General features: G+C 42.3%; 2 protein-coding genes across 3 annotated transcripts; both read left to right on the plus strand.

Annotated features, from left to right (window-relative positions):
- The first annotated feature begins 143 nt into the window (after nucleotides 1-143).
- eif2ak1 (eukaryotic translation initiation factor 2 alpha kinase 1) lies at nucleotides 144-6,356 on the plus strand. 2 transcript variants are annotated; one of them, XM_089015078.1, is made up of 15 exons: nucleotides 144-580; nucleotides 1,621-1,788; nucleotides 1,877-2,013; nucleotides 2,629-2,672; nucleotides 2,788-2,887; nucleotides 2,968-3,048; nucleotides 3,141-3,234; nucleotides 3,304-3,352; nucleotides 3,559-3,934; nucleotides 5,066-5,174; nucleotides 5,261-5,367; nucleotides 5,448-5,562; nucleotides 5,643-5,722; nucleotides 5,795-6,028; nucleotides 6,099-6,356. In XM_089015078.1, the coding sequence occupies exons 1-15, from the start codon at nucleotides 412-414 to the stop codon at nucleotides 6,225-6,227; spliced, it is 1,992 nt and encodes a 663-aa protein (XP_088871204.1). In that variant the 5' UTR covers nucleotides 144-411; the 3' UTR covers nucleotides 6,228-6,356. The 2 variants fall into 2 exon arrangements, with proteins under 2 accessions (XP_088871204.1, XP_088871205.1); XM_089015079.1 differs by lacking the exon at nucleotides 144-580 and adding an exon at nucleotides 1,301-1,433.
- A 1,161-nt stretch (nucleotides 6,357-7,517) lies between these two features.
- On the plus strand, nucleotides 7,518-17,303 carry usp42 (ubiquitin specific peptidase 42). Its single transcript, XM_089015075.1, is given in 19 exon segments — nucleotides 7,518-7,664; nucleotides 8,923-9,169; nucleotides 9,591-9,797; nucleotides 9,881-9,991; nucleotides 10,139-10,238; nucleotides 10,333-10,400; nucleotides 10,486-10,556; nucleotides 10,649-10,731; nucleotides 10,807-10,918; nucleotides 10,997-11,137; nucleotides 11,240-11,340; nucleotides 11,702-11,870; nucleotides 11,992-12,615; nucleotides 13,191-13,255; nucleotides 13,433-14,398; nucleotides 15,135-15,174; nucleotides 15,176-15,395; nucleotides 15,471-15,546; nucleotides 16,101-17,303. Coding segments are annotated over 17 exon segments (3,354 nt in total). The 5' UTR covers nucleotides 7,518-7,664; nucleotides 8,923-8,931; the 3' UTR covers nucleotides 15,509-15,546; nucleotides 16,101-17,303.
- The last annotated feature ends 449 nt before the right edge of the window (nucleotides 17,304-17,752 follow it).

Genomic DNA, 17,752 nt, shown 5'->3' on the forward strand with positions numbered 1-17,752 from the left:
TCTGGGTGTAATGTTTCATCATCGAAGGCGTTGCTAACTTTGAGTGGGTGTGCTTTTAGGGTCCAATATGTAGTGCCAAAGAAATGAACATGCAAATAAAGTGCTGTCATATGGACCGGCAGATTATTTTGGAAATGTATTCAAATGTACATATATCCATTGAAAATCGTGTTTGCTCGCTTTCGAGTTTCATATTTTTAATGACACAAAATTATACTTGACAGAGCTAAGTCGTATTGGTGGACGGTCCCTTTATTAAGTCGGAGGAAAGATGGCTGCCGACTTGGAGTGTAACTCGTGAGAGTTTTTGACTGACTTTAGAAATATGCAGCCAAGTTTATATTATCAAAGGAAGGTTAGCCTCTGCTAACGGTAATTTCGATCCTAGGTAATGTATTATGGCCAGTTATCATGTACGGTTTAACATCCGCCAGCAGGCTCTTGCGATCGGAGGAATGTTCTAGTCGCAGTAACAAGCTTGTAGTTCCCCGAAACCATCTGCTTAAAGCCGTTAGTAATCATGACAGCAGTAGCCTGCCAAGTCTTGCCACCGAGGAGGACGATGAAGTACACTTTGACAGTAAGCAGCTTTTCTTCTTAATTGTTTGTCCTATGGAACGTTGAACGTGACCATTCAGTACTAGCTTAAAGCGTTAGAGCAGTAGTCGACCTCTGGGTTTGACATGCAAAACATGCACATTGCTAGCAATACCCAACCACGACTTTATTTTGCGGTTGATTAATTCATCTATTTTGAGTTGTTTAACATATCTGCAATGGGTGTAAATACAGACAAACATCGGTTTTTGACCATAACCTAAACATTTCCCATTATAGTCAATGTAATCAATGTCTGTTTTGTCTGTTTTTGTTATTATGATTGAACAATACAAACACGGCTTATCAGTATGGAACCAAACACGAGGATAATGCATCGGCCACAATAAAACGTGACACAAGGAAGTGACGTATGAGGAAGCGAACGGGTTCGAGTGGTGCATTCAGTTGCGCTCAGTTTGGTCGAAAACCGATTTTCGGTTCTAAACCGAGGCTTAAAAAACCCCGAAAGGGGTGAGGTTAGCATTATTTCAGGTGAGGAGGAGGAAGATGTACATATAATTGCCAATAAAATAATCCCATTGTATTGGCATGATCGAGGGAATGTATGCATTATTTTATAAAACGGACATTCAAGATGGTTCTGTTAAAATATCTCATTCTATGATGCCTCCTTGTTCATAGAGAGGTGGAGGTTCTGTGAACACTGGCCCTTCAAGATAAGCATGACAACTGTGCACGCCCCCCATATCAACTAGATGCGTATATTTGCCTTAAAATTGAACAGGATTCTCATTTGCACTGCTGTTGTTACCGGATCATGGACCAAAAAGAAAAAAACATAGTTGAAATAATAGCTAAAGTTATTGAAGAAGGTGAGAGAATTCAAAGTTTGATAGAACGTGATGTTGAGTGGATATTTGTTGATGGCCTTTATATCTGGAATGTTGCTGTTTTTCAAAGCAACCTTCCTAAAATCGATTTTTGCATTTGAATACTTGATGTTGTCGTTTGTGTTTTTGAAGACAAGTTTCACTTCTGTGTTTCCTCCCATATTTCCAGCATCTGACACCGACAGCCACCATGAAGTGCTCATGGCGGGTAGACGCTACCCGTCCGTCCAAGAGTTTGCCTCAGCCATCCCTAACCACCTCCTACTAGGCTCTCTGCTGGAGCACCTGTGCTTTGTTTACGAGAGTAACCCGGCACGCTCGCGGATGTTATTTAAAGGTACAGATTACAACGTTGACATCACATGACATGCCATAAAATCCTTCTTACCGCCTCAATTATTATTATTTCTTTTTTTGTCTTCTAGTTATTGGCCAGCGGTTGGCTTCTATGAATCTACTCTCACCTTTAGCCATAAGCGATGAGTTCAGCACGGTCAGACTCCAACATAACCGGGCCTTCACAGAGTTGCTAAACGCTGCTAGCTCCTCACTGTACCCGCAGGTAAAAGCAAAACTGACAAAACAAGAACAAATAATTTTGCTGAACATGTTTTATGTTACATATTCAGTGTTGTAAACAATTCCAAGCAAAATTGATCACATCCATGCATTTTCTAGTAGGGCCGAAGGTTTTTGAGAAATTATTAATAATAATAATAATCGCTAGCTACTAGCTAGCAAATAGATAGCTAATAACTAGCAAATAGATAGCCAATAGCTAGTGAATAGATAGCTATTAGCTAGTGAATAGATAGCTAATAGATAACTATTAGCCAGCGAATAGATAGCTAATAGCCACCGAATAGATAGCGAATAGATAACTATTAGCCAGTGAATAGATAGCTAATAGCTAGTGAATAGATAACTATCAGCCAGCGAATAGATACCTAATAGCTAGCGAATAGATAGCTATTAGCCAGCGAATAGATAGCTATAAGTGCTTTTCAAAACTCTCAAGGTCACTGTTGGATATGTTTTTCTTTGGGTGAGCAGTAACGCATACAGATAAGAAAGCTAGCTAGCTAACTAGCTCATACATGACGTGCCTACAAGCAAGTGGACCTTAAAAACGGAGATCCAGGTTAAGTGGCATTTATGCCCTTTTCTCACTTCACAGGGACAACAACAGCTTAACGCTAGTGAACGCAGTCCAGCAATCAGGTGGGAATCCCTTTTTTTTTCTCGTATAAAGCATATCGAAGTGCGACAAAAAGCTCCATACAAAAAAAAATGCAGGTGTTTTTGTGTTCTAAGTGGTCTGTTTTTCCTCCCGCAGGCTGAAGGAAGGTCTGTTTCAAACCCAGACGTCACGTTATCTGAGCGAGTTTGAAGAAGTCGGTCGAATCGGGAAAGGATCTTATGGAAATGTTTATAAGGTGCTTTTGGGGGGGAGTAGAAGGGGGTCATTTTGACTATTGAGCGTTGTTCACCTTATTTGTATTCCCTGCAAACAAAGGTGGTGAACAAACTAGACGGCCAATGCTACGCTGTGAAGAAGATTCTCATTAAAAAAGTGACCAAAGAGGATTGCATGAAGGTGAGCGATCAATCTTAAATGATTTAAAAGTTTGGTTTCCTGTCCAAATTTTAGCTCATAACTGGGGGTGGTGGTGGGTTATGATGCAATAGGTCCTCAGGGAAGTGAAAGTGCTATCCAGTTTGCAGCACGTCAACATCGTCGGCTATCACACGGCGTGGATGGAACATGTGCAGCCCGCGACATGTGAGGACACCCCTTTATTTTATTTATTTTGTGAATAAATCTGCCATGGTAACATGTCTCCCATTTCAGTTGGAGATAATCTTCTACCCGAATTGGGCTCACCTCCCCAAGATGACCTGTAAGGCTTATTTTGATTTTTTTAGTCCTTAACTTTGCAGTTGGCATCAACCATGCAATTGTTTTTCTTCAAAGTTCTATTCCGGTGTTATTATTTATTTATTTTTTTCAACCAATGATAGCAATAAACCATATTCTATTTTATCGATAAAAATGCTAGCATTGAGGCTAACTCTGTCTCATATATATCATCCATTTTTGTTGCAGTTCTGACGAGGACTCCGACAGCAGCAGCTCAAGTTTTTCCGTTGTTTTTGAAAGCCAAAGCCAGTCGCCTGCAAATGGTTCCTCAAATGGCACTTTGCCCCCAAGTGACGGAGCACCCGCCAACCCCCTGCCGTTGACACAAGAGAAAGGTCAAGGGTTGTGTCCCAACATAATGCGACGTCTCCCCGAGAATTACGTCCCTTGTGTGTTCCTGGGAGGCAGAGGGGCCGTTCAAGCCTCCAAATGTCCCGCCGTCGGTTGGGATGCGTCGGCGGGATTTGAAGCGGAGTCCAGCAGGAGCGGCGTTGAGGTTAATAACAACAGCCTCTCTTGCGTCAAGAAGCAGTATAAACGCACGACGGAAGCCGCTAAAGAGGTATGTGCAATTTTAAGAGCTCTTTTGAGTAGCATTGTAAACTGCTGTCTTGACATTTTCAGGCTTGTATTTGTTTCTCGCAACTTTTGGTTAAAATTAACCGTCAGTCTAAACCTAATCAAATTCACATTTGAAGTTGAAAAGAATCACGTCACTTTGCATTCAAGTCTGCTAGCTTGATTCTAACAAACGCCGTAAATGAACTCACGAATAGTTTTGATGTCGTAATTCTTGAACTCATTCACTGCCATTCACGAATGTATTCAGGCATTGAAAATATGACATAAAGCGATGTTCGGGTTCTGTTTTTTTCATGGTGCAGATAAAGGGCTGGTCATAGCAATTTTTTTCCACAATGGAAGCAGCATTTCACCTTTGTCAATGTTAGCGCTTGGTTCCAGCTTCAGCTGTTGTTAAAGCGCTATATCAAAGTCAAATATGCTAATATGCATGACATACAGCACAGTATAGACCAATGTCAATGTATTGCATTGTATTTTGGACAGCTGCCCTCATTTCAAGCTCATATAACTCCAGACTCGTATCATTTAGGAATTTAGTTTTTTTTCTAATAAAAGAAGAGTGTAAGGTTTGCAGAAAAACATTTTTGTTCTTATTCTGTGACTGTAAAGAGTTTTGAAAGGCGCTTATAAAGTGAATGTATTAGTATTTAGTATTAGTATTGGTATTAGTATTAGTATTAGTATTAGTATTAGTATTAGTATTAGTAAATGTTTATGTAGTCCTAAAACTAAATATTCTGTGGCTCCTGGAATTCAAGTGACAATGACAAAAACCCTGGCACTGGAGTGGACACGTTCTTGCACATATCTGGCAGTGAATGAGTTAAGCGACGCACTTTTGACACAACACGCACACACACATAAGAATCCCGATAGGCATGTATTCTTTATCCTCTGCTTAAGACAGCTAATCTCTTCTTTGTGTGCGTTTTGCGTGTGTTGTCCCGGCGACTTACCTCGCCTGAGCCGCTTTACCCGCACAGCTGCTCCTCGCTCTAAACAAAAGCACACAAGGGGCAGTGCCTCCATTAAAATGAACTCTGATTGATGGATAAATATTTGATATTTCACGTCATTTATGAATAACGTCACGGTCATATGCGCACAGGTACACCTCCACTTGATGCTCTACATTCAAATGCAGCTTTGCGAACGCTCGCTCAAGGATTGGATGACAGAGAGGAATTTGACGCCCAGAGAGGAGCGCGCTTCCAGATGTATTCATTTTGTCTTCTAAATACTTCTAAATAAGACAATGCGCCACGTTTGTTGAGTTTTGAAACATTTTCGACATTCTTTCCAGGTCCTTATGGATGTGTGAATGCTGAGCACACCTTCAGTCTGCTAAGGAAGATACTGGAAGGGGTGGAATACATTCACTCGTGTGGAATAATTCATAGAGATCTTAAGGTAAATGTTTGTGCAATATTTTTATATATATATATATTTTTTTTGCAGGGGGGTAATTTATTTTCTCTATTTCTTGACAGCCAAGGAATATTTTCCTCAACGGTCACGACCGTCACGTTCGCATTGGCGACTTTGGTTTGGCCTGCAGTGGTCTCATCCTCGATAGTCACGAAAGCGCCATTTCTCCCCTCGGTGGTAAGGCCTCATTCTTTGTCTCATTTTATTTCTTTTAACACCGCAATTGCAAATTGTTTGAGCATTTTTTTTTGGGTCAGATTCCCCACACACAACGGGCGTCGGTACTTTTGTCTACGCCTCACCAGAGCAATTGAAGAGCCCTCATTATGATTCAAAGGTGCCTTTTAAAAAAAGCGGACCAAAAAAAAAAAGACTTTTCATTGCTTAACATTTGTCTTTTCTCTCCTAGTCGGACATGTACAGCATCGGAGTCCTCGCGCTGGAGCTTTTCCAGCCCTTCGGAACTGAAATGGAGCGAATCCGGACACTCGGGGACCTAAGAGAAGGCAAAATGCCAGACTGCTTCAGCAACAGATGGCCCGTCCTAGCCAATTACATTTTGAAGCTGACCAGTATTGAGCCCAGCGTGCGGCCCACGACCACACAGCTTCTTCAGAGCGAACTTTTCTGCAATAAAGATGTGGTATGTCACTTTCTGGCGGTAAACAGTTTTGAACGATTTGATTAAAATATATATTTTGTTCTTCATTCAGGTCATCTGCGGTTTGCAGAGAAAAGTTGAAGAGCAAGAGGAAGAAATCCTTCATCTGAGGAAACAAATTCAGCAGCTTCAAAGTTCACACAGCACTTTTCCAAATTGTCAGAGTTGGGAAAATACCTGACACGATAGGTTCATAATGTGTCTTGAAATGAGTGACTGAATTTATGTGTGTGATTTTGCTAGCGTGTCTGGAAAGGTGGATTAACAATAAGATTTGTGTCTTATTAAATTATTGACGTGTTTTACAGTATTGGGCAGATTTTCTTTCACCCGGTTTGAAAAACAAATCTATATAACAGATGTTTCACTCTTTTTTTTTCATATGGCGCTTCCCATCACGTTACTTTTATAATTTGACAAATCGGAAGTAATGCAGAAATCTGTGCAATCATTTATTTTTTTGTATTACATAGAGGAAATCGAATGCACACTATGCTGTGACACATATTTAGGGGAGATTAGTTTCCCATGAAACTAAGTTTTGACCTTTTGGGCCGTAATTCCAAACGGAATGTTCGGATGGGAATGCAACACTGCTCACTACTTATATGTACTGTGATGCACGATGAGGGCAAGACCGTGCTTTTCAGCATTTTTTTCAACATTAAAAAAAATACAAGTGTTAGTATAAAACTTTTGGTCCTCTGCTTGTAGAATAAAATGACAGAAACAGCCTACTTTAACATGATAAATTTATTTGGGATTAATCAGACATACTTCAAATGGTAGCAGGTATGTCCTAATATTAATTTAACACGAGTTTCAATGTGATCGGTTCGTTCTGTACACAGCCTAAATGATTTAGAATGTTTAATTTTTAAATACCACAAGAACCTGACATTTGAGCTGGGATGTGTAGACTTTTTATACACAACGTAGGTATGAATGGTTTGCTTTGTGTACACTTTAACTGACTACCTGTTGTAGCCAATCCAGGGTTTTCTTGACTGAAGTTAACATAGTCCAGATGAGGATAAGTAGTATAGAAAATGTTTTTTTTTTTAATCAGTAAGGTACTTTAAATGGGCACGTTATCACTTTTGAGTACTCTAATGTTATCTGATTAACCTCATCACTCACTGTTGTATTTTTTTTGCATTGAATTATTGTTATATTGATGCGTTTTTGATGCTTTAATGTGGTCAGGAAGTGAACGCAGTTGTTTGATCCTTTTAAAGTTGACACATTTGAGCCCCCCATACCACACCACCACTTCGAAAAGGCAATCGATCGGATACCAAGATCCGATAGTGTGTGCGATAACGTCAGACGAAATATGTTTCGAATCCACCGGCGTCATTTATGAGTTGATTTGTATGTGGAACGCGCAAGGTGATGATTGTGCATGTACACAAAGGTCGGCGGTACGAATGTGCGACGGAGCTTCACAAAACGCAGTCAAACGGCGGAGGGAACCAATCGCGGCGCTCGTTTTATCCCCGATACCCGGATGTTGCCGTGGAAAGCTCATCTACGTCATTGTTCACCGCCGGACACCCGCTTGGAAATAAGGAATGGCTTTACAATCGCTACGAACGTGCTTTTAACCACATTCCCGGTGAGTGTCTCGACGCCTTGATGCTCTAGTGGGGATTCAAAAACGCGATCGTCCAGATCCGGTGTCCCCGGGTCGCTCGGGTTTGTTGTGGCATCCTTACACCGGTCCTGTCATGTCGACTGGAGCAACGCAGTGAGCACACGGCTACCGGTGTCGATCGAGCCCCTCCTTTCTATGCTAACTGCTTGTTCGTGGACTATGCCCCCCGCTGTAAACCCACAACGATTTGATTATACCAAAATCGAAACCGTAGCGTACTCTTTGATCGCCAAGGGGGTCGCTGTGCTCTCCGCCATGTCAAGTCCCGTCCATCGTGCTAAATCGGCTAACGACGTTAGCACGACGTTTTAGCCCCGCTGTTAGCTTTCGCGTAATGGTCGCCGTTTCCATGGCGTTTGTGTATACACCGATCACACCGGCGGTTATTTAGCTTCGGTTGACTGCACGGGGTGATGTTAAGACATCCAACGCGGCGTTTCCGTTGTGAGCTTCTCATGTTTGAAAGGAATGCTTTATTGTAACTGAATGGCTGCGCACGCGACAGGCCTAGCCGCCAACGTGAGTCAGTAACGGAGAAGTGGGAGGGAACAGCTGCTTCCCGACCAGGAAATTCACCCTTTTATTTTCCTTCTGTAACTTTACCCAACGACAAAATCAAAGTAAAAGCGTCTAACGGCCCACTCAATAATTGTAATAACGTGTGATGTTTTTTTATGACGATATAAAGGCGTTTTTTCTATGTAGAAATAAACGATCAGATTCATTTATATATATAAACTGCGTACACGTCCTCACGTGATCACATCCAGCATATTATGTTTTGCTGTTTTGTAATAACTATGTCAGTGAGATGAGTTAACGATCTATTAGTCATTTAGTTTTTGTATGTGACATTAGTGTTGGTGCTACTTGACTGTTGTGTCCACGACGTCACTTTACTAGTTACTAGAGAAGGGTCCATAAACAACATATAGTGGCCAAGTTTTGCTAAAGTAATAAATTAGTTAACTTGTATATATTGTTAAATACAACATAGCTTCATTGATAACTACATAATGTCCAGTAATGTGATTCTAAGTGAAAGGTTGTCAATATGTGCTCTGTGACTATAGAGCAACCTGTCCAAGGTGTACTCTCCCTTTTGTCAAAGTCAACTCACTCATGAAGTAAACATTTGAAGGACACAAACTCAAGAATTTTGCAACAAAATGGTGATCCGTGCCTCTCCTAAAATCTTCTATGTTTCCCCCACCCGCAGCAATGAACTATGACCATTGTTGACAGATCCTCCGAAAATTCTGACCACGAGTCAGTCGGTTGCAAGAGATCCCCCTTCACCAGTGGAGACGGGATGGACAGCAGCTGTTCTAGCAGCTGGGCAGTGGGCCCCACCCTCCCCACTGACTCACCGCGGCTGAAGGTTCCGGGGGGCTGCTTGGGCCCGACGCCTGGCGCTGTCATCTACAATAGCACTCCTTCCTCCGTGGACCGACCCAAAGAGCAAGGTAGGGGGACAATTGAGTGTGTTGTTCACTTTAATATAATTGACAAAAATTCAAACTGCACTGTAGATGAAACAGTCTTATCTTATCTATCTGTCAAATCACCAATGCATGCTGTGGGATGTCCTTTTTTACTTTTAAATAACACTGCTCCATTGTTAAATCAGTTATGCTTTTACCCAACTGAAAAAGTAATGTGATATCACAATGAGCCTAAATAGAATAGAAAATACAACAATGCTGTGTCACAAAAGCTTTTTCTTCCCTCGGCTTTGTTGTTTGAACATGTTAAACATAGCAACATAAATGACTCAGCTTCCTCTCCATCTACATAATAGGCAACATAGCACAAAAGCAGGAACTGGTTAATGCGCTGCCCTTGAGAAATACTCACAAATCTAATTTTAGTTTGTTATGTGTCCAGTTTTGTGCAGCGGAGATGGCATTGACGTGCCGCAAAAGGTTCTATTCTCTCCCGAACGTTTGAGCCTAAAGTGGAACCAGATTCACCGCATCGGCGCCGGGCTGCAGAACATGGGCAACACTTGTTTCCTCAACTCGGCTCTGCAGTGTCTCACCTACACGCCGCCGTTTGCCAATTACATGCTGTCGCGGGAGCATTCCAAAACATGTACGCTGGTTTTTCCCTTAACAAGTCCGTTCGGGTTCTAGCTGGAGTCATATACCATAATTTTTGTTTTGGTTCTCCTCCAGGTCACGAACCGGGCTTCTGTATGATGTGCACCATGCAAAACCACACCATTCAGGTTTTTGCCAACTCTGGGAATGTTATCAAACCAATCGGTGTGCTGAATGAGTTAAAAAGTAAGTGCTTTACCCAGAATGAACGACAGGCGGCACTGTTTATCTGTTTACCTTCATAAATTTGGAGGGAAATGCTGTTTAGTGATGCAGTCAAATGTATTTATTTATCTATTTTTTGGGGGGATTCTTAATTGCTCTCCAATGCAGGGATTGCAAAGCACTTTCGCTACGGAAGCCAGGAGGATGCCCATGAATTCCTTAGGTATACAGTGGATGCTATGCAAAAGTCCTGTTTACCTGGAACCAAGTAGGTTTTTATCCTGATTTTCATTGAACACGCAGGAAATCGTGTAAAAAAAAAAAAGCACAACATTTTTTGCATCTTGTCTGTTTTATGACAGATTGGACAGGCAAACACAGGCAACCTCTTTCATTCATCAGGTATTTGGTGGCTATCTAAGGTCCAGAGGTAAGTTTCTGACCTGGCTTTATGGGTTTTATTTGTGTTAGCAGCATCCAGTGATTTTTTTTGTGTATATTTGTTTCTTTTTCAGTGAAATGCTTAAACTGCAAAGCGGTCTCCGATACATTCGACCCCTTTCTGGACATCACTCTAGAAATCAAAGTAACTCCATGGAATAAATATTGTCATTTTGTGTGAATAATTGCACATTTTGGAGAAAACAAAATTAACATGTAAATTCTCTCTCGTTGCAGATGGCACCGAGTGTCTCAAAGGCCCTTGAACAGTTCGTCAAGCCAGAGCAGTTGGACGGCGAGAATGCTTACAAGTGCTCCAAGTATGTTTTTTTTTGCGCATATTTATGTGTTTTTTTAGGAAATGTCAATCCTAACAGGGGACATGTTTCTCCCAGGTGCAAAAAAATCGTCACAGCCTCAAAACGATTCACTATCCATCGCAGCTCCAATGTGCTGACCCTGTCGCTGAAACGTTTCGCCAACTTCAGTGGAGGAAAAATCACAAAAGTAATTTCCCACTTGACTTAACTCTATTATCGTTTGCTTTGCGACTTATTTTCATATTTATCAACTTTTGCTCATCAGGATGTGAAATATCTGGAGTATCTTGACCTGAGGCCCTTCATGTCCCAGTCGCAAGGAGAAGCCCAACTGTACGGGCTGTTTGCTGTTCTTGTCCACTCCGGATTCAGCTGCCACGCTGGCCACTACTTTTGCTATATTAAGGTACCGCGTCTTCTCTGGGCCAGTTTGCGATATTGACCGTCGTGAACATTGAATTCAAAATGGTCAATATCAAACTTGTGCTTTCTCTTTTGTTGCTCCCAGGCAAGCAACGGTCAATGGTTTCAAATGAATGATTCCTCCGTGACGGTCAGCGACATCCGATCTGTTCTTAACCAGCAGGCTTACGTCCTCTTCTACATCAAGTGAGTAAACTTTGAAAAACAATTCATGGTTAGGGTTCCTGTTACATCATGAATTATGACAGTCGAGCTAGCTATCAAGCTACCTATTTGCTAGCTGTTAGTTATCTATTAGCTAGCTATTAGATGGCTATTAGCGGTCTAGCTGGCTAGATAGATATCTAGCTAGCTATATACCGTGTTAGCTATCTATTAGCTACCTTTCATTATTTTTGAGTTACTTCCAGGTTGAGAGTTTTGAAAGGCGCTTATAAATGAAATGTATTATTTAAATCAAATCATGACACGAAGGTTTCACATTTTTTGTTGACATTTGACTGCTTTCGTCTCCATGGCGATGTCTCCGCCATTGTTATGACACAAGGTCCGGCGATGGAAAGAAAGAAGGGGAGTATGGTCACATGACCCATAACTCGACCGCACCGGGCCAATCGTCGCCGAGACCCGTGGTGATCCCTCGCATCAACAGCGCCGCCCATCACAACAGCAATGTGGGCTTCATCGGACCGCAGCTGCCCCCGCACATGACCAAGGTATTGCCAAACACAAAATGAGCTCAACTTTGAACACTGCCAATGTTATGGAAAGAAAACAGACTGACAAAGGGCTTAAAAACAAAAGTGTGTTTGATGAGGTTTTTGTCCCCCTGCGCAGAATCCCCCCCACGTGAATGGCAACGGATCTCTGAGGGACTGCCCGAAGCCCAGCACCAGCAGCGGCGTTGCAGGAAAACCCAACCACGGCGCTGCTTCTTCTTCTTCTTCAACGTCGCAACCGGCCAGCCAGCCTTCGGCGATCCCGGAGCACGAAAAGCGCCTGAAGCTTTCGTTCTGCATCGGGCAAAGCAAACCGCCTCGCCCGGCTTCTTCTTCGTCATCGGCCAGCAGCTCCTCCGCCAGCTCTTCAGCCTCCTCTTCCCAGTCTACCTCAGACGCTCGCTTCATCCCGCGACAGGTTAACCACGTCAACGGCGCGACACGCAATAACGGCGATCATCAGGGCGGCGGGAACGGCTCGTCCTTCTTGGTGCCGTATAGCCAAGAGTTATCGGAGGAGTCGGACCAGGAGAACGGCGGACCCCTGGATAACGGTTGCGCAGCGGCGGAGAGTCATGTGAATGGAAACAAAAGAACAGGGGACGATTTGGCCAATGGGGACTCGGATACGCAGCATAACGGAAACGGTTTGAATGGAATTACACACGACGTTTTGAAAACAATCCAAAATGGACACCATTATGGACTTCAAAAAGTGAATGGGCATAATAGTGTTGAAAAGGTAAGCTGTAATTTTCCTCTTTGCTATGGGCCATTAAGTCTTTAACTCATTCACTGCCATTCACAAATTTATTCGGGAATTGGGAATGTGACGTAGAGCGCCATTCCCGATTGTGTGTTTTTTTTAATGCTTGGGTGCTGATAAAGCGCTGGCCATGGCCTCTGGCACTTTTTTTCTTTTCAACGTGGGGGCAGCGTTTCTCTATTTTCCATGTTAGCGCTTTGTTCCAGCTTCAGCTGTTGTTAAAGCGCTATGTAAACCAATTGCATTGTATTTTGGACAGCGATCCTCATTTCAAGCTCATATAACTCCAGACCTATCTAATTTAGGAATTAACTCTTTTCTTTTAGCTGAAAGAAGAGAGTCCAAGGTTTCTAACGTTGTACCGAATGTTTATGAAGTCCTAAAACTCAATATTCTATGGGTCCTGGAATTTGAGTGACAATGACAAAAACCCTGGCACTGGAGTGGACACATTTTTGCACGTCGTCTGGCAGTGAATGAGTTAAAATGGAACAATATCCGACATGTAGTCACATTCCACTCTAAAAACAACTTATTCTTTTGCCTTTCAGATCCCCGTCAGTAGTGATGGAAGTTTGACTGTAAATGGACTGGACACTGACCACCGTCAACCAAGGTAGCTAACACTACTGGAGTGTCAATCATTGTTATTTAAAAAAAACATAGGGTCCTTAGACTCACCTTTTGACATTTGCACACAATAACAACAAAATTGTCATGACAACAAGGAACAGAAAAGATTTTGTTTCCCTCTCCCCCATTTATTGAAATTGACATTGTTTTCATGTTGCAGCCAAGAGACAAATCCGATCCAACCTGCTGCCATCGAAAGCCCGAAAACCTCCCCCGACGTAATATCTACACGCGTGTGCGATCCCGCGTCTCAGCAAACGACCCACGAAGCCATTTCAGCCAACAAAATCCATTCCTCTACATCCAGCGAGTCTGCATCCATCAGTCCCGCCACCACCTCACCCGACTCCTCTCAAAACGCCGTCGTCGCATGCTCTGCGCTACCGAATGTTCCCGTTTGCTCCGATGACGTTTCCGACGCCCCGCCGACCAAAAACGTATTAGCGGTGGCTTCCGAAGGCCGCGCGGATGCAAAGGAGCAACCCAGTCCCGCTTCCAGAGGCTACGAAAGGCAGTCGTCGCGGGAACGGGGCCGAGGTCGGCAGTACTCGTCTGACTGGAACAGGGACAGAGAGAAATATTACAGGGACAGGAGTCAAGACCGGGATTCGTATCGCTATAGACGCGACTACCGAGAGCACCATTACTACAACCGCTGCTCATACAGGGAACCCGATTATTACCACCGGGATTGGGAGTGCGAGCGGCGCTGGGAGAGGAACACCTACCACCCAAGGGAGCGGGACCGAGACCGGTGCTCGCACCACTACCACTTCTATCACCACCACAGTTCCAGGGAGGATCGCGATTACCAGCGCAAGAATTACGATCACGACTATCGACATAAGTCGCAAGGTTACTGGAGGCGGCAGCAGCAGCAGGACGGCCGGGAAGTTCGCGGGATGAGGGACGACTACAGGGACAGGGACAGGGACCACCACCTCTATAGGGAGACTTTGTCAAACGCGCCCGGAAGGTCACCGTATTGGAACGCTCCTGCGGGGTCGGAAGACCAAAATCCTCGAAGGAGCGCTCGCTCTTTGACCTCTGAGGAACGCCACGGCAAAAAACACAAAAAGAGCAAGAAAAAGAAATCCAAGGACAAAGAGAGATATTGTGAAAGCGGGTGAGTTATCGAAACTATCAGGATCTCACTTGTTTTGTTTTTATTATTTGTCCTTTTATTTCATAAAAAAATAATAACAACATGAAAATATTTCATTTTAAAATTGGTAATTATTGTTTGTCCCATTAACTCATTCACCGCCATTCACAAATTTATTTGGGAATTGAAAATATGATGTAGAGCGCCATTCCCGAATTTGTTCGGGTGTTGCTTTTTCATGCCTGGGTGCTGATAAAGCCCTGGCCGTGCCCTCTGGCCATCTTTTCTTCTTTTCCACAACGGGGCAGCATTTCTCTTTTTTGTCATGTTCGCGCTTTGTTCCAGCTTCAGCTGTTGTTAAATCAACATGCATGTACAGGTAACATCCGACTTACGACCAGCTCAACTTACGACCACCCATACTTAAGACCTGTAGATCCTATTTTTAACATTTTTATTCTACGCCTGGCACCGCAACACGCTAGCAGGCCGGCAAGGTGCACGACAATTTTGGCTAGCACTCGCACAGCAATTGACCGTGTGCTGGCAACAGAGTTTGCGAGTCATTTATCCTCCGGGTCTCTATATTCAACATTTTGAATGGATTTCGACTTACGACCGTTTGGTCGGAACGGAACTCGGTCGTAAGTCGGATGTTACCTGTATTGTATTTTGTACAGCCGCCCTCATTTCAAGCACATATAACTCCAGACCCATATAATTTAGCAATTAACGATTTCTCCCAATCTCTTGCCAGGAGCTCCGACTCAGAGCAAAGCTACGAAATAAGAAAGAAGAAAAAAAAGCCAGCACCCGAGTAAACACCGCAGTCCGTATAGCCGTGGCCACAAAACCCGAAGCAGCGAAGAACGCGAATACCGTAAACGACATCACTCCAAGGACGGCGGATTGGACGTAAACAACTGCCCGCCGGAGAAACGCCGCCGCCTTGATTATGACAATGGCGGCGCTGCCCCAGCCTCGCACACATTTCACAGCCACCTTAATGGATACACAGGTTAGTCCCGCTCGTGATACAATCGAAAAGTTCAACATCAAGTGCAAAATGAATAGCTTTGCTTCTGCTTTGTAGGAAACGGTTACAACCAAGCTAACGTCGTCTCCCATTGATGATCCGCTGTGGTGAGCAGTACAATGAAGCACTGACTGTGAGTGGCCATTTTGTACATCTGCTACATTAGCATAGCAAAAAATAGATCCTTAAAGATGCGCACAGCATTCATACGAATGTGTTGTGCTATATATGCGCTTACACATCAACATAAGTTGCAAGAATTATCAATATATTTCTCAATAAATATAATAGGTATATCATTTTGACTTGGTCATTTATCTATTAGCTAGCTAGCTGGCTTCTTATCTACTTGAGTTACTTCCGGGTTGAGTAAACGCTGGCTCGTGCCGCCGGTCACCCGCAGAAAAACTTATCGTGTGACTGTAAAATGACCTTGAGAGTTTTGAAAGGCGCTTATAAATGAAATGTATGATTATTAGTAAAAGTAGCTCTCATGTTGAAAAAGTGAGCACACCTGATTTAGGCTAACTATATATTAGCTATAAGTGGCAGTCCAAATTTTTCTTCGCACTATGTTCTTTGTGTCATATTCTCATGAATAATTCATTTGTGGATAAGAAGACAGTGGAACCATTTTGAAAAACAAAAACTGCTCTCACATATTGTTTTCAAATGTTATTGTTCCAGATGCCCCCACACTCAATCCCCCCTGCCGAGATACAGCAGAGGAATGATTCAACGACATGGTGCTTCATTGGGACAACAACAAAAAAACTTTTTACCGCACATCAAGTGTTACTAATGTTCACTTTTTAAAGCATTGATTTTATTTGCAGTAACTCTCCTACTCCTGTCGGACGTGAACAATGACAAATATTAATATATACGTGTGTGGAACACAAAGCCCGGCGCTTTAAAACATCTCGACTGCTGCTCAGTGGAACTCAGGACATGAAAACTCATCATCGTCATCATCCTCTCGCTTTACATTAAAAAAAAGGGAAAAACACACTGCTGAAAACAGGTTTGGAAGGTCGCTTTGTGCATGGAGGATTTTGAGTTTTATATTCATCACTGGTGGGGGAGTAGGAGGGGGTAGGGTTGGGAGGAGGAGGTATGTGTCGAAATTATGAACAAAAGCAAGAAAGGCTTCACTCACGGATACCTCCACGATACCCTGGACTGACTTGAGCACATTCCCCCCTTGCATTTGTTTTATTCCTTTTCAAACACCCAATAGTATTTTTTAACTTCACTTCTCTGAAGCATTCCTTTTTTGGCTCTCTTTCAGCTCCAATTCTGTTTAGAAACGAAGTGAAACCGAAAAAAAAAAGATTGTGTTCATCGCAGTTTTCAATGAGAAGGCGACTAAAAAAACAAGAAAAATCATAAAATCCAGTTTGCTTCAACTAGCATCATAAAGGAATACTGTGAATTTAATTTTTGAACTGTACTATCAGTTACTTTTATACATACATATATATAATTATAAAACTCCTGTATCAGGATTCTGAGTAGATGTTGTTTTGCTTTATTTGTTTTTAGACATTTGTTAATTCTGCTCTTGTTCTTTGGACTTATGTCAACCATGAGTACGGATTGTGTTTTGTTTGCAACTTTTTTGACAGAAGTTAAAAACTTGTATTTTTCCTTTTAATTTAGCATGTCAGCCTTTATACATTGTACAAGGTAAAAATGCCTTAAAATACATTTTGTTAATGTCCAAAATTGTACTGTTGTCTTTGTGTGTAGAAAAACGGAACTGTAAAGTTGGAGAAATAATGAATTCTAAAATTGGGGGGGGGGGGGGGTTAAAGTTTTGTATTTTTGACAAAATAGATTGTAGTATTAATGTGAACCCCATACAGTTAATACACACTTAAATTAATGCAAGAGTAGAACATTTTTTTCAGATTGAGTAATTCGCAAATATTTGTGGACTGACAAAAAACCAAAAGAACTCTGCTCAGTGGTCATATCATTTTTTTTTCAAAATCCTGTATTTTTTTAATACACACCTAGTATAACTGTATAACGGCATTTTTATTCTCTTGCTGCCATTTACACACATCTCCATGATTGTAAAATTTTCAACTGAACAAGTGGCCTCTCAATCATTTGCAAAAAGCATAAAAAACATCATATGCAAGTAGATTGTAAATGGGTGACTTTGTTTAAAAAAAATCAGAAAATAAATTACAGAATAATCGCAATAGTGAATTTTCACCAAATGTGTGTTCAGTTGTTGCTAAAGACATCAACTATTATGTTGTGCAAATAATTTCTAATCTGCTAAGCAGTATGGCCAAAAGTGGAATATGTATTTTGAACGAAAATAC

The sequence above is a fragment of the Hippocampus bargibanti genome, linkage group LG15, assembly GCF_051943395.1.
Source record: "Hippocampus bargibanti isolate YZ-2025 linkage group LG15, ASM5194339v1, whole genome shotgun sequence".
In the NCBI taxonomy this organism is placed as follows: Eukaryota; Metazoa; Chordata; class Actinopteri; order Syngnathiformes; family Syngnathidae; genus Hippocampus; species Hippocampus bargibanti.

What these genes read in the sequence shown, in the direction of transcription:
- eif2ak1 (XM_089015078.1), top strand. Translation starts at nt 412, where the DNA reads ATGTACGGTTTAACATCCGCCAGCAGGCTCTTGCGATCGGAGGAATGT. An exon ending in CTTATGGAAATGTTTATAAG is followed by an intron (nt 2,888 to 2,967) that starts GTGCTTTTGGGG and finishes CTGCAAACAAAG; the next exon opens with GTGGTGAACAAACTAGACGG. An exon ending in TTTTCTGCAATAAAGATGTG is followed by an intron (nt 6,029 to 6,098) that starts GTATGTCACTTT and finishes TTCTTCATTCAG; the next exon opens with GTCATCTGCGGTTTGCAGAG.